Source organism: Pecten maximus, chromosome 17, assembly GCF_902652985.1.
Source record: "Pecten maximus chromosome 17, xPecMax1.1, whole genome shotgun sequence".
Lineage (NCBI taxonomy): Eukaryota > Metazoa > Mollusca > Bivalvia > Pectinida > Pectinidae > Pecten > Pecten maximus.
This window is the reverse complement of record NC_047031.1, coordinates 31,024,161-31,049,891: the sequence shown is the minus strand read 5'-3', so window position 1 is coordinate 31,049,891 and position 25,731 is coordinate 31,024,161. Positions and strand designations below refer to the sequence as shown.

General features: G+C 35.7%; 1 protein-coding gene across 1 annotated transcript; it reads left to right on the top strand.

Moving 5' to 3' along the window:
- Positions 1-691: 691 nt before the first annotated feature.
- LOC117315552 (von Willebrand factor A domain-containing protein 7-like) lies at positions 692-25,731 on the top strand. The gene is made up of 20 exons (XM_033869794.1): positions 692-945; positions 5,861-5,983; positions 6,986-7,174; positions 7,635-7,713; positions 8,383-8,465; positions 11,565-11,750; positions 12,309-12,530; positions 17,101-17,220; positions 17,617-17,781; positions 18,411-18,532; positions 19,196-19,355; positions 19,563-19,636; positions 20,429-20,579; positions 21,346-21,515; positions 22,247-22,358; positions 22,789-22,987; positions 23,652-23,721; positions 24,038-24,222; positions 24,555-24,720; positions 25,231-25,731. Exons 1-20 carry the CDS (start codon positions 726-728, stop codon positions 25,468-25,470), a joined length of 3,036 nt encoding a protein of 1,011 aa, XP_033725685.1. The 5' UTR covers positions 692-725; the 3' UTR covers positions 25,471-25,731.

The window sequence follows — 25,731 nt, the reverse complement described above, 5'->3', positions numbered from 1 at the left end:
AACGTCCTATAAACAACCAGGGTCATTTATGGACGTGTCTGGTTTTCGAGATCGAAGAAAGGCGGAGTAAACGGAGCAAAAACACCGGCAACTGCCCCACGTAGGTTTCGACCTCGCAACCCAGAGGTGGAGGGCTAGTGACAATGTGTCGGGACACCTGAACCACTCGGCCACCGCGGTCCCTTGTGTATTTTGTACTTATCCGCATATCTTTGGATTTTTTGCCCTTTTCCTCGTTTTTTTGTGGTTGTAATTTTCTGTACATTTGAGTATATTACGTACATTTCTTGTCTTTTGGGTTTCACTTTTCTGTATTTTTGTACCTTTTTTTGCATTGTTTTTCTCTTTTCTGTACGTTTCTGTACCTTATGCATTTTTCGTCTTTCATCTTAATGATATATATTTTCTACTAAAATATTTATATTCACAAAAGATGCCTGTAACTGTTTATGATCAAATCCATATCGTGCCTGTAAAAGCCAAGTTTCTGACCATCACGTCGTTCTGTTCAGTAAATTAGGTAAGCACTTAAATTAATTTTTACATGACTCAAACAGGAAATCTGTACCGGAATTTATCTGCGTTCGTTCCGATAAACCGTACTAACAATACGTATACGGGTCAGTTCATATCTCTATCGGGATTTCAGGAGCTCGGTAGCTGCGAGTCGGTGATAACATAATAGGTCAGATTAGTTGACAATCAAATATACGTTATAACACATCATGTTGTTTTTCCTCCTGTATATCGGGTCATTCCTGGCTGTAGGATCTGTGGCGTTTAAGCCGACCATTGGTCAAGGAGATGACCCCTCCATGTATACTCACGAGAGTATTACTCTGGAGGGAGTGGAGAGGGCGGCCGCCAAATTCCTTACTTCAAGTGGAATATATAACACTTCAACAAAAGATCCCAAAATCCTTGTCAAAGAATATTTTGGATCAGGTTAGTACTTTTTGTTAAGTCCACGTTTTCGCATTTTATTCACGAATTTGAAGTTATTTCATTTAGTCCTTCCCTGAGCTTATTACAAGCCAAATATACTCGTATGTCGTCATAGGTGTATTTCACATTTCAACATATTTTATTGGACATCAAATGGATTTAAAATCAGGCTTAAACCTATATTGAAGTTCTCTCCATAACATATTACATTTATTTCAAATAATTAGTATCCGGTTATTAGTCAATAATGGAAAGTATAGTATATATATAGAAAGAGTATTTGTGAATAATATATAATGATAATCTTATGTGTTTTCTTTTTCTTTATGATATTTTACACTTCATTATCAAATATATATTGGAACTCGTTTACAACTCAGAAGAGAGACAAATGCCTGATCAACACAGACTATAATGTCCATTTGGTAAATACCAGTAGTCTTCTACTCGCATCTTCCTACCGCATATAAACTGGTACCATATACGAATTTAAAATAAAACATACAATTGTCTAATTCTGATTAAATCCAAATCAAATAAGATTATCAATTGAGATTGGTCTTAGTAAGGAGATAAATAAATATAATTAGCTAGTCACCACATCTCACTCAATTTTACCCTGTAAGGCATGTAATATATATAATGATACTGATAGACAACATGATTGCATAATTAATGTTCACATATTGATGAGTTATTTTTTTCTGTAACTGTGGTTACAATCACACGGACACTATTCTTTGGTTTGTTTAACGTCCTATCAACAGCTGAGTCCTGGACACTATTCACTTTTGATTATATATATATATATTCTCTCGGTACAACTACGACACGAAATTCAAATCTATATCTTCGGATCACCAACACATAGTGTATATGATACATTGTGCTAATAAATAGATCTATAACTTAGCAGCACAAATGACGAAGGAAGACAACTTTTTGACTCGTGCCCTGACCGGTCCTCGAACTCACGATCTACGGTACCAAATCGCATAGCCAGAATACCCGCAGCTTATACCGCTGCGCCACAGCGGCGTTCTTAAAAAAGAACGTTTCAATGGCGCAGTGATGGTCGGCCCGATACCCTGACATGATCATTGTTGAAGTCGTCTATAAGATGATATGAATACCTGGATCGCAATGTATTTACATACATTGATTGATAATATTATTTAATAGATATGTAGTGACTACTATAGAAAACAGAAAATAATTAGCACAAGTACACAATGACAGCGTCCATAAATTGTATATTTATATATAATATAATTATTATATTACAAAGTAAGAGATAGTTTGCACTGATGCACAGTGATATGTATATGTATATATACATGTAATTCAAATAGTGTGAATAATAAGGCTTGTTAAATTTTCGAGGCATCCGCCCCTTTATCAAAACACAAAAAAATACAAATACAATCACATAATATATATAAGAAGTACTGGAAATACAATAAAATACAATAAGAATAATGTTTTAGTAACTGGAGAAACCACAATGAACCCTTCGGCAAACGTGGGCCGAAGGTGGATACTAGCGTGACTGCATCATGTTCAACACTAGAACGCTATGCGACCAACGGCAGAGATATTTTGAATTCCCCCGCACGTGCAAGTATATCGAAGAGTTCAAAGACGATTCGTCCCTAAATACTGCTAATGGACGACATTGTATTGATATCAGATTTCAGAATAAAAAATGTTGCATTATCGTCTCTACAGTGATAATCGTCTTTGAACTCTTCTTATATATATATTATGTGATTGTATTTGTATTTTTTGTGTTTTGATAAAGGGGCGGATTGCCTCGAAAATTTAACAAGCCTTATTATTCACACTGTTTGAATTACTTCTTTGCCCCATATAACCATTACAAGTAATTCGTATCCTCCATACATTTATGTGAGGATCCAGTGTTATCTGGATTATACTGTTCATATAACTTCTTTCACATATATATACATGTATATGTATGTTACCTGGTATTTTCTATTAATATTACTTTACTAGTGAATGATGATTATATGCATATGATATAGTGACAGTATACATATATGTTGTTATTAATATTCTCAATAAGTGTAAATTTGCTATTTTACACAATAAGAAATATTTGTCACCGGTACATAGCGACTATGTAGGGATTCCCTAAGAGTATTCCTATGTATGTCATAGTGTGGACATGAGAAGCAGAAATGGTATGGCGTTTCAAACCCAATGCCACAACTGCATTCAGGGGAATCATTTAGATGATCTTTAAATATATCATAGTTTAACTGGCTTGCACCATTCCTTATTTGGCATAATTTTTTATTATCATGTTTAGTACCATGATTTTGGAAGATAGCTGCAGTATTATTATTATCTATACTGTTGTTAGATATCATCTTTTCAAAAACTCTAATGGAGGGTGCATTAAGGATTCCAACACTAAGATAATTAAAATTACGGAACATAGAATGAAAGTAGCTATTATAATAATTTTCACTATGACATTGTGGAGGGTTGAAAGTCCGAGTGGTTCTGAGAGGATAATTATGTTCATCAATATCATGTCTAAAATTGCTGATAACATCAGATTGGTAGGTAGGTGTACTTTGATGTAGTATATTTTATATAAGAAGTTTATTTTTTACGTCTTTTCTCAAGCTTTTCCCATCCCAATTCTTGATGAGAACTATCCACTTAGTTTATTAAAACGTTATCTCTAACACCATGTTTAACCTCGCGTTAACCTATGGACACTACCAGGAAGTCGTACCTGATACTGGCTTCGTTTTTATCTTCATTGTTGACAAAGGGATCACTTGGATTAAAAGTGCAAAACATTTCCAAAATCTCTTAGATTTCCTATGGTGATTGTCCAACACATCAATCCTGCTGCCATAGTCTCCCTTGGACCAACCCATCCCCCCCCCCCCCCCCCCCCCCCCCCCCCCCCCCCCCCCCTCAACAAAAAATCATAAAGAAACAAATCTGACTTATGAACTTAGTTGAATTACAGCAGTTGAATTTATGTCGTATATTGAAACAGTTATTAACGAATTTCACAAAACATAGTTTGGGAAAAACAAAACGTCGTCCAAAGCAGCTGGAAGGCGAGTGATAGAGGTAAATAACTTGATACAAAATTTGATTTAATAATAATTTATTACATGAAAGCATAGCGAAAGTGTACAGGTCTTGCAAGATAATACTGTATTGCAATTCATGATATAACACATATATTTTTTTTCAATAAGGCAATTTCGATATATTGAGTATATTTTTTTGTATTATTTTGCATCGCATAAACACAAACTCATTTAGGGAACGGACACCATCAACTACTGTGTTAGAAAAAAGAAAAAAGAAAAAAATCCCAAATTTTGTCGCCTGTTTATACCATCGCACAGCAATACCATTCCTATGTCCTAACTAATTTGATGTTCAGCATTAATAAGCAAGAAATAATCAGATGATTCTTTATGATACATCTGTATTGATTTTATAACGATATTTGATTTAACGTAATTTATTATTACTTAAAATTGAACCGAATTCAAACTCAAAAGTAGGGACGTTTCAAAGTCGAGATGCCCACCTTTACTCTTAAAATGAAAAACATGACACTATTGAAATAACGATCGGTGGTTGATTCAGTGACTTCCCGAGTTTGTTTGCTATTCTTGTGACCCTGGGATAACTAGGCTACCATAGCTATGTGCCTTGACAAGACACTTGGCCATGACAGCATATGAAGGGCCTTCCGATGTCCAGGTGATACTCACCGGCTATTGTTAGATAACATTCCTCAAAGCTTAACTAGCCACGGACGGGGAGCAAAACAAGCAAGAAACAGGTGCTTATTTCATGATTTTGTTTCAACGCATAAATCTAAAGATTAAGGGAATTAAACTCGGTTTTTACTGACCTTGAATCACGTGGTATAACGAGGGATGGAGATGTTTATGTTTTTAAAATCATTGATAAATAATATCACTTTTAATATCTATTCTTTTCCTTTGTGGCGTAAGTAAAAAATTTATAACTTGGGACCATCAAATATATATCAAACAAATTCATTTCTTTTCCCTATGTTGATTGCACTATACCTTGATATATACAATATCAAATATATTTTACCACAGGTGACCGTATACGTTGACTTCCCGACAGTTAAATGACAGATATTTTGACGTTTACTGGGTGTCGTGCACAGTTGATTACAAGATAAGGTGACAAATATACAGTATTAACTGCTTTCCTGGCAGCTAATATAACCCCAATTCATAATACCTAATTAAAACATGTACAGTGATTCTGATAAGGTTAACGTGCGTTGGTGGTCACCCATCCAAGAGCTGACCACACTCGACGTTGCCGGTAGACAGACACGACACTCATCCGCACAACCACAAAGCCAGCTATTGGAATTTGCAGCTGAAATGCCCATATCCGTGAACCAACATATTAGCGTCTATATAAGACATGCGTTCTGTCTGGCGCATGAGACCTAACGACGTATTATGCTTTATAGCGCTGTTTTCCGCACTGTAGTTTGTACCTTGATCAACGCCACCACAGTTCTACCCACGATCAGGTCGTACAACTACCCTGAGGACCACTGTATAACAGCACTGTACGTCATGCTGGTGAAAACCAGCCAAGTGGTCTTCTGTGCGGTATACGTACACATGCTTAGATATTATATGTTATCTTGTATACGCTCGTCCAAACTGCACAGATTGAACAGAGAGACGTACGAGCCAAGAAAAGAATAACAAACCGTAAAACCCGAGGATCAACTCGATTTCGATGTATCGCTTTGTTTCACATTTAAAACTATTAAATATCTGAAACGTGATGTAATGAATAATAGATCTCTCAATAGTTGTACTGCAAATGCATGGATATACCCTTGTTGCAGATACAAACAGTTACCAAGACTACCAGCAGCGAGGTCGAGAGTTCGCGGCAGCCGTAATGAAGGTCTATAAGACATACCATACCAACCCGGAATACACCGTCAACTCAGAGCAGATAGCGCCAGGTTGGTGGATACATTGTAGATTTTATTTATCAATGAGCAGATTAGCAATTTTAATATATCTTTTAGCTTTGTATATTAGCGTTATTCGCAAATGTGATGTTACATTTTTTATTGGAATATTATAATTAGGTGTTATTATGGACCACGATTGATGTAATATTCGCATGGGCATTGTTTGATTATCACATGTACCTCAAAGGGTTATCAGGTAATATTGCTTGAGAAAAGATCATTCGAACTCACACAGGGGGTAAAGACAGCTGACTCGCACTATATGACGCTGTTCACAATAACGCAAAGAGTAGCCAGGTCGTAACTGATGACGTCATCTATTTGACGCAAATTCTTAGGAGCATTGTAGATGGCGCAATGAAAAAAACTTTCATAAAAACTTCCATTTGGTTGCAAGTATGTGAGAAAAATATTTCGACGGGATTGTTTACCGCGAACAAGGATATCTAAACCCTCGTGTAAGAGTTTCGCTGGCAACCACTCAGCAAGCCTCTTAATGACGGGCCAAACTCTAACACTCGGGTTGAGATATTTATGTCCACGGAACATAGCCATGTTAGATTTTATTAATCTCAATCTTTGAGCAATTGAATGATCAATTATGCCTTTCAAATAAGTCGTAAACACATTCATTAATGATGGAAGTCCCCAATTAATTGTGTTTGACATGGGATAATCAGTGTCTGCTCTTAGATTACATAAAACGAATCTATAAAAAACATTAAAAACCACCACAGATGACACCTCAACATTGTACCATAGTTTCCCATTGTTTTTGGTTATAATAATTCACTAAAAAAACATTCCATTTAATATATGTGCCTATTATTTCATCATATTCATCATACACCAGTTATTAAGCTCCAACTAGGAGTTATGATAGTTAATTACGTTTTGAGAGGACGCAATGTAAGTTTGGAATTTAATTTAATTATACAATTCTGTTTTTGGATATAATATTATAATGGTTATAGTTTTCTGATTGTACAGCCGACAATCTTGTCCAGGCAACGCGGTTAGAGATAGCGTCCATCCTATCATCAGGACCGTTAAATGATGCGAAGATGAACATTATGGTGGATAAAGTGGGGAAGTGTTTAATGATCATCCAGTCCTTCTACAGTAACACGAACTGGATAGAGATGATGGTGAATGGTGGAGAGTCGTACCTAAATTTCGGTGAGTGTAAATACATACAATGATGTTAATGTCATTTTAATCCACATAATTTGGGTTTTAATTGATGTACGTTATACCGAATAATGTAACTCGCTCTTTTCATATGCTATTGCTGTTGTGAAATACACGTTACCTATATTTGAGCTATACTTACATGGTGGGGTCCTCGATGAAACAAAAGAAGCATAACCTTCCAGACCATGTGGTCTCGTACTTTTCCAAAGGTATCATTGTAAATATATTATGTTCGTATTTTCACCTTAGTTTTTTGTTAGTAGTTAAATCTAGGGCATGCTGTCATTTTCTGTTGTTTTTATTCTTAAACGTATTACATTTTGCGGCCAAAAATGTGCACCAGACAGACCTGAGTAAGATTTGATATAGTTTTAATGTTACATGTATCAGATTTAATTTAATGCAAACTACCGATAAACACTAGTCGTACCTCTCTCTTCTAAAGGAACTCTTGCCTCCTTTAATGTGAAAGTTGCCGCACCAGATACTGTGACCTGCCGTAACTGTGACGACACCGTGGCTAAGTAAGTATTTTACTGATGTTTTACATCGTCCATTAACAATATTTCGATGAGAAGATAGTATAACGTTTGATTACTCATTGGTCCGTCTCCCCTTCTGCCTTTTTGCCTGTTTAATCAATGTGGTCACTGTTCCGTGGTCCTCACAAAGAGCACTATCATTTCTTATGTTAGCAGTATCAGGTATACATCAATACAAAATCTTCTTTTCTGTTGCTCAGTGAATCATTTATGGGGAATACGAGTAACCAGGTAACGGATAACTTTCAGCAGTTATTAACAGTTTAGAAGATATATTGATGACGCTCACTTTTAATACAGCAATTATAGATTGAATAGTATTCACACCACACAATACATTTACAGATATCCGAAATGTCAAAGGCATCTGTACTTATATAATTAATCTGAATGTATTGCCTTAATCTATATTTACCTGACTTCAATTCTTGGTATCCAAAGATTTTACTTATAATTCCCTGACGAGTGTAAGTAAGGAGGAAGGACAGTTGTGTGACGCTTTTGATATTAATTTCTCTTCTATTTTATTTTGTGAGTACAGTATTGTTTAAACTTTATATTGTATTACATAGGTATAGTGCTAAGATTTTCTAGAAATGAAAGTGAAATTGTAAAGAATACACTTTAATGTCCATGTCATAACTTCTGTAGTTCGTGTAACAACAACTTGCTGATCCACGACCGTTTGACCAGTGGCTATCTGTATGGTCAACTGCTTTATCCGAAACCGAAAGGTGAGTCTGTTTGGCGAAAATGTCTCCCAATACCAAATGAGATCAATATGAGAATTGCCTTTCATGTGTTATTACAAAAAAGTTTCGGTAATATTATCAAAGAAATTCCCAGTAAAAATTGAATGAAAAAAATTGTATTCATCATTTGGAATAAACTTTCATTCTCATTTACAGAAACGCTATTTACCTTTATTACTTTTGTTAATTGTTCAGTTTAATATTAATATATTTTTTCATTAAGGCAAAGTGCATAATCGTATGGAAAATATAAATCATTTTTTTTTTTTTGTATTTGTTTTATTTTTCAATATTAAGCATGATAAACATAAATGACAAAAACATCTTTCACACACTCACACATTCTCAATTAAATAGAAGGTACATTTTAATAGTACATATCATCGACTTTCAATACCACTATAAAGCTTTTCACTGCAGGAAAGAGATAAAATGAAAAAAAAAAAAAAAAAATACAAAAAAACAAGGGGAGAATAAGCATGTGTAGGTAAAATAAGTGGATACTAAGTACATACAAGGTATATTAAGTTCATACATAAATAAATAAGTAGATAAATACACAAATAAATAAAGCAGCAAGAAAGCAGATAGATGGTAATATGCTTGTACCTATTAGCCAAACAAACATACAAACAAGCATTTTCACACCCATACACACTCTCACACACAGACACACCCTCACATGCAGACACACCCACACTCACACACATACACACACAAAAGTGAGAGAGACAGGAGAGAGAGAGAGAGAGAGAGAGAGAGAGAGAGAGAGAGAGAGAGAGATGTGGGAGGGGGAGGAGAGAAGAGATGAGGGAAGAGGTATATTTTTCTTTAAACATTTGATGATATAATAGATTTTGTAAAGAATACATAAATATATATGTATATCTATAAATGATATACAGAGTGCTTAAACTAATAATAAAGTATGTAAATTAATCAACTTCGTAAATCTAATAAGTGAATATACACTTACTTTATCGATTAAAAGCCTGAATATTACAATATATAACAAGAGTTCCAAAATATGGCCGTTGTCGAAGGGCGTGTAATCATATATATATAATACTTCATGGCAGTTCAAGGTCATTAAAAACACTGGAAGTTTTATATTAAAGGTCTAATAGAGGTTTCCATTTATTCCATTGTTTTTTAATACTTTCTTTTTGACCCTTTATGTATTTTTGAACCTTGTAATTATCTTTAATGGTATTAATCAAAGCGTTGATATTCAGAGAACTGTTAAGACATCTAGTTTTGTATATATAGTTTTTTTTATAATAATCAATATTTCATTATCAACATAGCTACATTGGTGTGAAACTATTCCAAAAAGAAATGATTGTTTATTATAAGCAAAAGGTACTAAAAGTCTATCTAACAAGTTTTCTAATTTCTGTAGGAACACTTGTACTTCTCTACATTCCCATAAGCAATGCAAAATTGACTCATTTTCTAAATTACAAAAAGTACATAAAGGACTTGGTTTTAAGTTTATTTTATGGAGAAAGGTGTTTGTTACTAAAATATGGTGGATGATTCTAGTTTGAAACCATATCAATTTTGAATTTTTAGTTACTGTAAAAGGAAGTTAATATATTTTTGACCATTTTTCCTTATCAAAATTGAACTCTTGGTTCCATTTACTGGTGCCAGTAGGTGTTGATGCTCGAGCTATGATTGAATTGTAAAAGTCTTAAACTCCCTTTCTATTTTTGAAAAATATTTCAAGTATAAGTGGTATAATAGGCTGAGGAATTCTTTCAATCTGAACATTGTGATTTCTAAAATACCTTTTGATAGCCAATATTAATCCATGATATTGCAGAAAATTGGTATTAATTCTAAAATTTTGCAAAAACTCCTCATAAGAAAGAAAGGTTAAGTTGTCTGGATTTTTTATCAAATCATTCACTATAAAAACACCTGCCTTGAACCAATTTTGAAAAAAAAACAAAGTTATTATTAACCTGGATATTTTTGTTAAACCAAAGAGGAGACTTTAGAATATACTTTTTCATGTTCTGTTTCATATACTCTGAGTTGTTTAAAATGCCCCTAGCTTTAAATACATCTTTCCAAAAAAAAATTCTGCTGTTAGATCTACACATTTGTATATATTCCGTTCCACAATTATACAGCTTGTTTAAATCAACAGTTGACTTAAGAATTAAAGTCCATTTTCCTGATGACTGAAATAGCCTTCTTATCCAGCTAAGCTTTAGAGAATGGATAAACACATATAAGTCGACCATTTTAAGCCCACCATCTATATAATCTTGTACAATAACGTCTTTTTTAATCTTGTGACATTTTCCATTCCATAAAAAATCCAATAATAAAGAATTTAACTGTGTGATAAATTTCTCAGGTGGGTCAGGCAAAGTAATAAATAAATAGTTAAGTTGTGAAATCAATAAGGACTTAATGGCATTAATTTTACCAATTGGCGTCAAACTCCGCCTTTTCCACGCACAAATAAGTGTTTTAAGCTTTACAATTTTCTTATCAAAGTTTAATTTTGGAATTTGATCTAAGTCAACTGAAAATTCTATCCCCAAAAATGTAAACGTATTTTTTCCCCACTGTAGGTTCAAGTCTGGTCGATACGTTAAATCACTGTATTTACAACTACCTAGCCATATTACTTGAGTTTTATTGGTATTAATATTTAAACCAGAGATTTTTGAAAAATTATTGAACTCAAAAACAGACTCACTAAGCGACCTCTCTGACCCGTCTAATATCAAACCAGTGTCGTCTGCATACTGTACATTCAAAATTGGTATATTCTCAACCTCAATGCCCTTAATGTGGTTATTATAAAAATATAAATCATAATAAAACTAAGGTGTGTTATTTGAAGTTATATACATTTTTACCTAGACATGTATGCATCATAGCATCAATGAACTGTCTCAATTTAAGCAGTGTCTTATTTACATACTTAATGATTATGTTACAAAACATAAGAATACATGCATGGATAGTTTTAAACCACATCATTTAATAATTATTTTAAACACTGCCGATAATAGTAATTATATATAGGTAGTAAACTGTGTTTCAAATGACCTTCAGCCGATCCTCTCGCTACTGAGGGTAAATGTAGTCACGGTGGAGTGAATGACTTCGGGAAGAACACAGCAGCGACAGGAGGGATAAACAAGGAGACTCCGGACTGGAACTGGTCTCCGCACGCACATCTACACAACATCTCCGGACTGACAGCGGTCAGAGCGACGGAAGCATTCTTCATTGACGCCAGTATGGTTTACTTATATACCTATGTTGGTTTTCACTTTAGCTTGTATGCTATTTTAACAACAACAGGAAGTTAGCATTTCTTAAATTGATTTCATTTATATCATATAATTGTTTAATAAATCTATAAGTTAATTCAGTACAAAATGTCAATAAGGAGTATGTATAATCTCGGCTAAAACAGAAATATGTAAGGTTGTCATTAAAAGTACTCAATATATATATTAGATAATTCAAATCACTACGCATACAAATTAGTAGCATAGCAAGCCTATGGCAGGTTTTCAAGACAATTTGATGACAGATACGACACTGGCGATCTATGATAAGTAATTTTCTATGTCATATTTAAACGTATGTTTTAATATTTTATTGGTTTTATAGAAACAGGAATCGTTAATGGATGCTTGGAAAGGAAATAGATTTCAGTGTTTTACGAAAATAATATTATTAACATCTATCATATGCGTGTGATGAGCCTGAAATAAATACAAAGTATTAGTTTATCTGCACGAATAATGATCAAATGTTTTGATTTGTTGTACAATGTTCTGTTTAAAGCGACAGGTTTATTTAGAGGAGTTGACCTGACGACCATGGAGAAAATATTCAAATTAAAAAGAGTGACTCATGAGCTAACACTGGGGTTTGTTATTGATGTCACTGGATCGATGGCAAATGATATCCGGTCAGTCAAGGACACTCTGATCCGAAAGTTGTCAGACGTTATTGGAACACAGAACGCACCGACCAAGTATGTCCTGGCGACATTTAGTGACCCAGGTAGGTAATACATACGTCTGTAGTCGTGATCCAGGTAGGTAATACATACGTCTGTAGTCGTGATCCAGGTAACACATACGTCTGTAGTCGTGATCCAGGTAGGTAATACATACGTCTATAGTCGTGATCCAGGTAGTACATACGTCTATACTCGTGATCCAGGTAGGTAATACATACGTCTGTAGTCGTGATCCAGGTAGGTAATACATACGTCTGTAGTCGTGATCCAGGTAGGTAATACATACGTCTGTAGTCGTGATTCAGGTAATACATACGTCTGTAGTCGTGATCAAGGTAGGTAACACATACGTCTGTAGTCGTGATCCAGGTAACACATACGTCTGTAGTCGTGATCCAGGTAATACATACGTCTGTAGTCGTGATCCAGGTAGGTAATACATACGTCTGTAGTCGTGATCCAGATAGGTAATACATACGTCTGTAGTCATGATCCAGGTAGGTAATACATACGTCTGTAGTCGTGATCCAGGTAACACATACGTCTGTAGTCGTGATCCAGGTAACACATACGTCTGTAGTCGTGATCCAGGTAGGTAATACATACGTCTGTAGTCGTGATCCAGGTAATACATACGTCTGTAGTCGTGATCCAGATAGGTAATACATACGTCTGTAGTCGTGATCTAGGTAGGTAACACATACGTCTGTAGTCGTGATCCAGGTAACACATACGTCTGTAGTCGTGATCCAGGTAATACATACGTCTGTAGTCGTGATCCAGGTAATACATACGTCTGTAGTCGTGATCCAGGTAATACATACGTCTGTTGTCGTGATCCAGGTAGGTAACACATACGTCTGTAGTCGTGATCCAGGTAATACATACGTCTGTAGTCGCGATCCAGGTAATACATACGTCGGTAGTCGTGATCCAGGTAGGTAACACATACGTCTGTAGTCGTGATCCAGGTAGGTAACACCTACGTCTGTAGTCGTGATCCAGGTAGGTAATACATACGTCTGTAGTCGTGATCCAGGTAGGTAACACCTACGTCTGTAGTCGTGATCCAGGTAGGTAATACATACGTCTGTAGTCGTGATCCAGGTAGGTAACACCTACGTCTGTAGTCGTGATCCAGGTAGGTAATACATACGTCTGTAGTCGTGATCCAGGTAATACATACGTTTGTAGTCGTGATCCAGGTAATACATACGTCTGTAGTCGTGATCCAGGTAATACATACGTCTGTAGTCGTGATCCAGGTAGGTAATACATACGTCTGTAGTCGTGATCCAGGTAACACATACGTCTGTAGTCGTGATCCAGGTAATACATACGTCTGTAGTCGTGATCCAGGTAATGCATACGTCTGTAGTCGTGATCCAGGTAATACATACGTCTGTAGTCGTGATCCAGGTAATACATACGTCTGTAGTCGTGATCCAGGTAATACATACGTCTGTAGTCGTGATCCAGGTAATACATACGTCTGTAGTCGTGATCCAGGTACTACATACGTCTGTAGTCGTGATCCAGGTAATACATACGTCTGTAGTCGTGATCCAGGTAATACATACGTCTGTTGTCGTGTTCCAGGTAGGTAACACATACGTCTGTAGTCGTGATCCAGGTAATACATACGTCTGTAGTCGTGATCCAGGTAGGTAATACATACGTCTGTAGTCGTGATCCAGGTAACACATACGTCTGTAGTCGTGATCCAGGTAACACATACGTCTGTAGTCGTGATCCAGGTAACACATACGTCTGTAGTCGTGATCCACGTAGGTAATACATACGTCTGTAGTCGTGATCCAGGTAATACATACGTCTGTAGTCGTGATCCAGATAGGTAATACATACGTCTGTAGTCGTGATCTAGGTAGGTAACACATACGTATGTAGTCGTGATCCAGGTAGGTAATACATACGTCTGTAGTCGTGATCCAGGTAATACATACGTCTGTAGTCGTGATCCAGGTAATACATACGTCTGTAGTCGTGATCCAGGTAATACATACGTCTGTTGTCGTGATCCAGGTAGGTAACACATACGTCTGTAGTCGTGATCCAGGTAATACATACGTCTGTAGTCGCGATCCAGGTAATACATACGTCGGTAGTCGTGATCCAGGTAGGTAACACATACGTCTGTAGTCGTGATCCAGGTAATACATACGTCTGTAGTCGTGATCCAGGTAGGTAACACATACGTCTGTAGTCGTGATCCAGGTAGGTAATACATACGTCTGTAGTCGTGATCCAGGTAATACATACGTTTGTAGTCGTGATCCAGGTAATACATACGTCTGTAGTCGTGATCCAGGTAATACATACGTCTGTAGTCGTGATCCAGGTAGGTAATACATACGTCTGTAGTCGTGATCCAGGTAACACATACGTCTGTAGTCGTGATCCAGGTAATACATACGTCTGTAGTCGTGATCCAGGTAATACATACGTCTGTAGTCGTGATCCAGGTAATACATACGTCTGTAGTCGTGATCCAGGTAATACATACGTCTGTAGTCGTGATCCAGGTAATACATACGTCTGTAGTCGTGATCCAGGTAACACATACGTCTGTAGTCGTGATCCAGGTAATACATACGTCTGTAGTCGTGATCAAGGTAATACATACGTCTGTTGTCGTGATCCAGGTAGGTAATACATACGTCGGTAGTCGTGTTCCAGGTAGGTAACACATACGTCTGTAGTCGTGATCCAGGTAATACATACGTCTGTAGTCGTGATCCAGGTAGGTAATACATACGTCTGTAGTCGTGATCCAGGTAACACATACGTCTGTAGTCGTGATCCAGGTAACACATACGTCTGTAGTCGTGATCCAGGTAACACATACGTCTGTAGTCGTGATCCACGTAGGTAATACATACGTCTGTAGTCGTGTTCCAGGTAGGTAACACATACGTCTGTAGTCGTGATCCAGGTAATACATACGTCTGTAGTCGTGATCCAGGTAGGTAATACATACGTCTGTAGTCGTGATCCAGGTAACACATACGTCTGTAGTCGTGATCCAGGTAACACATACGTCTGTAGTCGTGATCCAGGTAATACATACGTCTGTAGTCGTGATCCAGGTAGGTAATACATACGTCTGTAGTCGTGATCCAGGTAATACATACGTCTGTAGTCGTAATCCAGGTAGGTAACACATACGTCTGTAGTCGTGATCTAGGTAACACATACGTCTGTAGTCGTGATCCACGTAGGTAACACATACGTCTGTAGTCGTGATCCAGGTAATACATACGTCTGTAGTCGTGATCCAGGAAATAATTACGTCTGTAGTCGTGATCCAGGTAGGTAACACATAGGTCTGTAGTCGTGATCCAGGTAACACATACGTCTGTAGTCGTGATCCAGGTAATACATACGTCTGTAGTCGTGATCCAGGTAATACATACGTCTGTAGTCGTGATCCAGGTAACACATACGTCTGTAGTCGTGATCCAGGTAATACATACGTCTGTAGTCGTGATCCAGGTAGGTAACACATACGTCTGTAGTCGTGATCTAGGTAACACATACGTCTGTAGTCGTGATCCACGTAGGTAACACATACGTCTGTAGTCGTGATCCAGGTAATACATACGTCTGTAGTCGTGATCCACGTAGGTAACACATACGTCTGTAGTCGTGATCCAGGTAATACATACGTCTGTAGTCGTGATCCAGGTAATACATACGTCTGTAGTCGTGATCCAGGTAACACATACGTCGGTAGTCGTGATCCACGTAGGTAATACATACGTCTGTAGTCGTGATCCAGGTAACACATACGTCTGTAGTCGTGATCCAGGTAATACATACGTCTGTAGTCGTGATCCAGGTAATACACACGTCTGTAGTATTGGTTCGAGACGCACTGACAATAGGGAATGGTGTTTGTGTTGATTCTTCCTCTCGGGTCTTTCTTTAACATCTAAAACAATACATGTTCATTTAGCGACGTCGTAGTGAAATTATACGAAGCCTATGTTACCATTTAAACGATGTGAAAGAAAGGTTTTTCTCACGTACTTCACAGGGTCATTCTGATAAATTGATCTCACAACGGATAAGGACAGCTAGCACGCGCTAAGTGACGCTTAATCATTTTCCACTGAGTAACCATGCCGTAAATGATGAGGTCACCAATTTGTATGCACATTCCAAGGAACATTGTAGATTGCACGAGGGGGAAAAATCAAAACAAAGTATATGATATTTTTTTTTTGCTGGCAAGTGCTCACAAGCTGCGTGCTAACTGACCAAACTCTTACACTGAGGTTGAGATATCCCCGTCCACGGAACAGACTCGTGTTATATTCTCCTTCTCTATACAGGAAATTAAACGAAACTGTATAGTCTATATATACCATAAAACAAGGGAAGGCCCAAATAAAGATGAACATGGCGACAACTTAAATGCATCGTGACATTAAACCATGAGTATCGGAAGGGTAAGCGTCCTCTGATTGATTGACTTCACCTGCCTTATGTGTCGTATTTTGCCTTCATTTGTATCGATGTTGTGTCAGAATTAAGGTTTCCTATGAAACTGGTATTCCCTGTTGATTAGCCCCTTATTGTATATTGTAGCAAACCTGACAACGGTCGCCACGACACCAGACGGTAACGAGATGATACGGTGGATAGAAAGGCTGATAGTAGATGGGGGAGGTGATTGTCCCGAATTTGCCATGTCTGGAGTACGAGCTGGTAGGTTTGACGAAAATATGTCACCATTAATTTACCAATGGAAACATAAAATACGTATTAAGCTAATAAATATGAAAAATCATAGAATACAAAAAATATAAAAAAACACACATACAAAAAAAAAAAAAAAATAAAAAAATATAAAAAAAATTAAATAAATAAAAATAGATTAGAGCCATGCCTGTTTTCGTTTATTCGTTACATTTTTGTATTCTTCCTAATAAGAAATATAAATGTGTTATTTATATGAGATACATTCCTTTTTAACTTTATCGTTGGTTTCTCTCTTTATTGTAACATACATGATAATATGTAACATATTTCCAATATTATATATTTAATATGGTGATTTTATATATAGTGATATAATATGTATTGATATTATATACTTACCAGCGATCAATGCATCTGATCCCTATTCTAAAATCTACGTCGCCACGGATGCTGACGCCAAAGATGCCAATATGACTGACTTGGCAATAAAGGAAGCTAATGCGAAACATATCACAATGCAGTTCATACTGACAGGCAATTGTTCTGGGTCTAGTCGACGTCGTAGAGGTATCACATCGTTTTCCAAATCAAAGAAATATTCTTTTTACTCGAAAATAAAATAATCATTATAATATTTTTTTTTCTCTTTCGTTAACAAAAGCGAAAACATGGATTCCCTGCATCATCTAAGATATTTTCCTTTGTTTTGATATAAGCGACAGCAAAGAGGCTATTTTATTAAAAGTGAATAATACATATAAAACTGTTTGCCTTAACCATGGTATCAGCATACTGAAACAAGTTGGAATGTAGTGTGTATGTTATTGTATTTCAACGAGAGGACCTATCGAGATCAGTTGTTGTAAAGCAAAACGTTTTAACGTCTCCAGAAATTGGAATTATGTTATCAATTAATCTTGGCAACATATCCATACCTGGTCTCAGTTATATCAACGTTTTTGAACGATTTCTTGTAATTTCCTTCTTGAGGAAAATTTCAATTCAAGGCTTGGCCCTGAGTGCAGGATACAAATGTGTACAGACGCAACTGAGGCCTGATTAAAAGTTCATGTTGATCGCAAGCTTCATACCTGAATTTTTATAATGCATTGGCAAAATTTATTTTTATAGCAAAAACGGTAACGTAAACTTGTCCTATCAATTGATTCACAGTGTGAATTTTCCGATTTCCACAGACTCACCGTTGCTACGAACAAGAAGTTTGTCACCGTTTGAGAGCCTTGCTATTAGCACTGGAGGTAGTGTTTACCATGTAGACCATAATGAGGTCACCGCTGTTCTGGATCATGTCCTGGAGGTACTCTTATATTGTTATATAACGATTTGAATGTACATGATATTGCTGGTCGTCTACACTCCTTATAGGCGTAAAAGGGTCGTTCTCCAGATATGTTTTGAGGAAAGGTAGCACCTATTTTAGACGATATTGAAATGATACTGGTCGCCGAGACATTCCGACAATTGCGAGGGCCTTCATACGGCAGACAGTGAGTGATTTCATGCTGATATCTGTGTTGACGGCAGTTTTTAACAAGTTTATCTGATTACGCCTGAAGCATGACACATGACGATTATCTTAACGGCCATTAATTAATCATAACGTTTCCTATAACTTCCCCTCCAAATTAGTGACAATTGTGACTTACATTGTGTTTTTTTTGATCTCATGTTTGTATTCATACTCATTTAAGTTCATAGTATAATAATCAAAACGGAAATACCAAGGATTACACGTGTCATTGCGTTAATATGTAATATATTAAATTTCGGTGACTACCAAAGCAATAGTTACGTCAGAATGATGTTTACTTAGAAGGGTCAGTGAGTGTTTATCATACTACTGATAAGTTGGAATTATAAACTAAGAATAAGTTCGAATTATAAACTAAGAAAATTAATATGCTGCTATCTTGATTAAAATTCTTCGTTGAATATAAAAATAAGATTTATACATTAACAGAAAGATTTCCCGTCCTCTGAAGCCATCATCGACTACTTTGTCCGGACTACGTCAGACAACGACACCATGGATATCATTGTTGATAGTGCGGCAGCCGTCCTTGTTATCACAATAAATGGCCCGTACACTCTGTCTCAGGCGTCATTGGCTCTTCCTAATGGTAACGATTATTTTGCATTGTTATTAAATATCTTGTAATATTAAGATATGCTAGTTAATATGTATACATTAAGATTGATATGATAAATGGTGATATGTATATATATATTCCTATCTTTCGATTACTTTTATGTATGTCCTTATTATAATAGCTTGGCTAAGTTTGTCATTTGACTGTGGACACTGTGACGCCTTCATTCTGTTGCAGGAACTCCCCAAACTTTCCCGACGAAACATGCTACTCAATACTTATCCAGTCATACGATTACAATGTCCATCCAGGTAGGAATTAGCACAACTGTTGTCTTTAACGTTTTCCGTGTACGTTTACAAAACTATACTTTTTTTGATATGTTGACCATGTTTTTTTCTATTTTAAAATTACAGGTCCATTACCATGTCGGTTTTGCTATGTTTCTGTCAAATTCTGGATAATCACGAAACAGTTTATCACTATTGTTATTATAACGCGTTTAGGATGAATGATCATTGATCTTGTTAAATCGACTTACATATTAACTCCATACCTTATTATAGCTTTTTGTCAATATCCGTACCCAGTAAATAGTGTGCATTGAAATAGAAAGTGCTGTATATATCGAATAGTTCTTGACGTTAGTTTTCTCCTTCAATATTTGCATTCATTTTTTTATAAATAATAATTTAGCATTCCCAAAACAAAATTCCGAAATAACAAAAATGTAGTTATAATAATTTATATATTGAAAATAACAATTGATACATAAAGTGCCTAACCGATATATATTTAACTTTGAAATACGGTTCTTTTACAATTTATATAAATAATAAAATCACTAGACATGTATGTAATCAAAATCACATTAGTTGGTCTCTAAGTCAACTCTTGTTTTTGTTAAGCAATGCTGTACATTTCAGTAAAAGGCAGTCGATGAGTGAAAGAAATACTCGTATGTAATGGTGAAATCGCGTTACACTCTTAACACGAAAAATAACCATATAACGAAGTAAAGCTGTATGTACACCTGAGGTATGTCATTCAAATGCTTCAATTATAAAACCCAACTGTTACACTACTTTAACTGCTTTATCTAGAGACCATCACCTGGTATTTGGAAGTTGACCCGACGTAGCGGTTCCTCATGGACAGTAAACGTAACAGCGTCCACTTATCTGGACATTGACAGCCAGCTTAAAGAAACAGAATCCGGAATATCGTATGTAGTGGACAATAATCCTATTATAGGTATGTAAATCGTATAAATAAACCCATATCTATACGTTTAATGGTTAGTTCAAACTTTATCCTTCGAGGCAAGACTTATACCCCTAAAGTAATAATTCTATATAGAGAAAAGACTAACACTGTAGGAAGCCACAAACTTGCCAACTAGCAACACCACACGCATGCTTCACTTGACAACGATATTCTGAATTGTCTCAATAAAAACATAATATAGGCAAATAAGGAGGCAGAACGGTGTTCACACGAAATGATATATACTGAAAGAAAAAGAAACGCATTTAGAAATTGATTTACTGCGGGGAATAAAAATATGCCAGAATCCTCTTCAAATTTCGGTATAAACTTTCTATACTGTACACATCGATATCGTGCATGTCCGCAATTAGTATGTGGCATATATTGGATCAGTGCTGTTTCACCAATGTGTCCATTTTGCGAAAGCCGCTTGTCTTGTTTATTTAGAGAGCTGTCTCGTCAATATAAACTAACCAAATGAGACAAGTCCTTGGGTACACAGCCTTATATAGTCAGAGAAAAGTAGGACTTAAAAAAAACATACTTGAGTACCTCCTTCAATACGAGGCTCACAACATACCAATCATCCCTCGTATGACATAACAGTTAATAGAGAAACAACAAAAATGCATATAACTCCTATTAAAGTACTTCACACAATTTCATAACCTTACACACAGGGATGTGGTAGATATATCAAATGTACCCCCGACTTTGTGAGACATCATTCAAATGATGTTTTAAACCACAGGTGAAAACTACACCCTGGAAGTCCTCGCCTACAATCTAAACTCGTCGTCGTCATCGTTCAATCTACATCTACTAGACGACCAGGGAGCGGTCTTGTATAGTCAGCCAGTGGATATCACGTTTGGTTCTTCAAAAATAAATGGATACGTGCCAATTGTAGCGCCATCAGAGGTATTCCATTAATCTAGTCATACTACCGATTTCATATAGTCTGGTTACGTACATGTTAGGTCTCGTTTTGCTGCACAGCGCAACAATGACTGATATTGGCGCAGTGGAGTTGAAATCATATGAAAAGTAGCCAACTCTAGGGCCTTTTTGTTTCATTATAAGGAAAATATAGAGAATTTCTGTAATACCAAACATGATTCACGAGTGCAATATATTTGGTATGACGGATACTGTTGGGTATTCTGTTTTTACATTTGTAAAGAAAAATATACCGGTGGAGCTTTTAATTTTCCATGGTGTCGTTTGTAAGCTATGTTTTGATTGGTCAAATCGGAATAAGTGATATTTCCACCAATGCAAAATATCAGAACAAATGATGTTATTCACAAGTGAAACATATCGTGAAACATATCACATTGATAAAATGAATAATTTACTTCTATAGAATGAATAATTTTCGATATTTCACTGGTAAAATTGTAATGATAAAATCATACTGTACCCAAAATAATTTGATATTGTACTAAAGTGTTTGATAGGATAATCTGTTTCTTTTTCAGAACAATAATTTGATAGTGAACTAAAGTGTTTGATAGAAAAATCTGTTTCTATTTCAGAACAATAATTTGATAGTGGACTAAAGTGTTTGATAGGACAATCTGTTTCTTTTTCAGAACAATAATTTGATAGTGGACTAAAGTGTTTGATAGGAAAATCTGTTTCTTTTTCAGAATTTCTATGTACAGTTAAGTGGTATTGATGAAAATAATTTCCAATTCAAGAGGATGTCTAGGAAGCTAACAAAACCTGTTGGCGTGGAGTTATATGTTCAACCCATATTTGGTGAGAAAATAATTATAACAAGACTTTAACCATTGCTCTGCGCTGTATAAGGGTTGTGGAATTTAAAGGTGATATGTAGGAATATGAAAATTGAACAGAGGTGATGAATTAGAGAACACATCATATAATATTAACGTATTCAATAACAAGGATTGTTAATAAGACACACAGATGAACTCATCTCGTCAAGGGAAAACTCATGAAAATGAAGAGAAGTCAGGAAATTCCTAACGGGTCCCAACAATTACTAAATTATGGAAATTGTGATATTTTGAACACGTTTTTTTATGTGTATATGTCTATATAATTACAATATTAAGCATTGGTAATTATTATCGCGTGATAAAGTTGTTTCAAATACATTCAATTTTCCTAAACATATAACTAGAAACATTTTTATACTCGTGTAATATTTATTCCATTTCCGTAGGAAACCTTGATGTCGGAATAGTCCACAATATAACATATACACTCAGTAACCTGGGTAGTTCCTCCCAGATCTATACTGTCAGTATTACCGACGACAAGGGAAGGATTCAAAGTCCACTCTCTCAACAGAAAATACTACCTGTAGGGAATTCCACAAGTGGATATTTCCAGATATCGAGTCTGCATGAATTGGAATATGTGTAGGTATCAATCCAGTAATGCCAGCACCTCGGTAAGCCTCACACAAGGACTTCGAACATTCTCCAAAGAATGATGACATTTGTCTTTTATTTCATTCTGGGTATGCTGAAAGCAAGATGAAAAGTCTAATTAAAATATCATTATGGACGTGTCAAATTCTCAAATTAGAAATAAGAAATGCAGTCTTTAAAACAGTACGAGTTGTTCTTTTTGAAATATCATAATAGCCTTAAAATAAGTGGTATAATTAATTTGTATATCTTTTTTTAACTATCCTCGATATTCGACGACAACTACAAAATGTATAGTGATAGAGCCTTGTTATATATTCAACCGTGAAATATTATCTCTCTTTTCTTTATTTCGTCGTAATTAAAAAAGTACAAATTAGCTTTAATCTGCAATATTTTGTTAAATGTCAACATACAATTGAGTTGTAAAATAAATATATGAACAATCATAACAGGAAAATGATAAGACATTACATGAATAATTAAATCATTATGACCTGAAATATTTAATCAAAACCATAGTGTTTTAAACATATGTAACATATCTAATAATCAAAAAACAAAACCTTTGTATGATTTTGAAAGAAATATTATGCTTTTGTATATCGAAATATAATGTTTATTATTTCTAAATGTAAGTTGATATTTGTAGGACATACACTGTGAGCGTGAAACTGTCGGGGTCTACATCAGTCCTTCAGTCAACTACATCAACAGTGATGGTATGTAGGAGCTAATTCTCATTATTAAAAGCTTGCACAACTGGCGTTGCAAAAGAGAAATACTTCACGACAGAGTGAGAGATCCTATTTGAATCAACGTGTCAGTCTGTCTGTCTGCCGTTTACTCATCCAAGAAATATGCATGAATTTTACTATACAAAATTTGGCATTTAGTGTAACTTAATAATGACCATAATTTAAGCCTTTAGATAAAAAAAAATAGACGTTTTGACTGTATGTGCGGCTTGTTTCTACTATTTGTTTTTCTTTAAGTTCAATCCCGCTATTGTAACCATTATTATGTTACTGTTTTTAGTTTGCTGGACCCGTGTGTTCTTCCTTTGTGTCCCGGAAGTGCAGCTTGGTAAATACCGGAAGTAACTGTACTTTGTCAACATGGTCGGCCACAGCTGTTTTTTCATTTGATGTATCAACTTACAAGAATATCACAAATGTCTCAATGACCATAGACTCTGTTGATAGGAAACGTTTACATATCAGGTAAGACATTTATATTTTACATCCCTTATTTGTAGGTAGCATGACACTAATATATACGCACATATATAACATACACACTTCTAAAAATGATTTTAAGGCATATCTACACACATGCATTATGTACTTTACACGAACAATTAGTAAAAAAAAAAGATAATATACATGTGTGAGCGTATGTATTGATGTAAATGTTGTGCGAAAGGGCGAGGGTAATATGTGTATATACGGATGTGTGAATGGGAGAGAAAATAATATTAATAATTACCTTTTATTATAGAATTTTTCACTGAGAGGGTTCATTTTAAGCTGAAATAAATTATTTTGTTTAATAGGGGGATATGTTGTCAAAACAACTTCACGGTGAATGCTAAGTCGTCAGGCGGAGGAAGTGGGTGCGATACGTCACAAAACGTCGTAGCTTCAGGCGAAGAAGACATATTTATGGTTAAAGTGATTGATGAAGTCAAACCCGACGGTTCTAATGAAACATATCGAAATGTAAGTGATATTCTTTATATGTTCAGTAAGATTGGTAGACCAGCTGATCGATCTGGACAGTTTTACTGTGTTATCTTCCTTGCTCTAGTGCCTTACAATGTATATACACAAGTACAGTACACACGAATTGGCTACCATTCATTCCTCCCGGTTCCTAGAACGGCGTTTCTCATTTACACTGATTTGTCAGTCTCCTCCGGAGTCTCCAACCTTCACACAGCGTGTTCCTCAATCGCTATGATTAACTGTGTGCTAGTTGATTTAAGTATCGTGTTACTAGATATACATAGGCCTAGTCTTAATTAAACATCATTATTATGCAATACACAATGCCCAACATTTAGATATCTAAGGAACGGTTTTAAACATCATCACCATGACAAAGACTATTGGAAAAACATGCACTTATTTGACCTTTGACCTTGAGGTCAAGGCCGTAGTTACTTAACAACAGTTACCTTTTCTTAACGTGTGTTATATTTTAATCAAATAATCAATATATGTTTACAGGACAGTAAACCACACCACGTGTCCGTCACCAAGGCGAGTTCTAAATTTGGAATTATAGTTGGTTCCGCGGTTGGATCTGCAGCTGCCATCGTCGCTGTTGCGGTTGGAATAATTATATACAAAGCATGTACCGCTAAAAAGACGAAAACGGCAAGGATACATGTAGATCCCGTCAGTCATATAAACACTCCAATGTCAGAGTACAAACAAACCAAGATGCGTTCAAATTACAGATATTAATAATTCAGATTAAGTAAGCATTAGCTGCTCCGTGAGATGAATCCTATACCTTATATATATATTATTATAAATATGTATGTAATTACTTATTATACAGTTGTATATACAATTTAAATGTCAAGCAAACTATGTTTGCGTCTTGTAATGTTTTTTTTTTATGTTTATCAATGCGAAATGACTACTTCTTTTGAGAGAACACAAATACCTACATGTATATGATTTCCTTGTAAGGACGTAATTGAAATAAAATATATTGTAAAG

Bases quoted from the DNA above. Each gene is read 5' to 3' on its own strand.
- LOC117315552 (XM_033869794.1), top strand. From the start codon at position 726: ATGTTGTTTTTCCTCCTGTATATCGGGTCATTCCTGGCTGTAGGATCT. The intron at 7,714-8,382 runs GTAAGTATTTTA...TAACTTCTGTAG, and splicing joins TGTGACGACACCGTGGCTAA to TTCGTGTAACAACAACTTGC. The intron at 11,751-12,308 runs GTATGGTTTACT...TTCTGTTTAAAG, and splicing joins AGCATTCTTCATTGACGCCA to CGACAGGTTTATTTAGAGGA.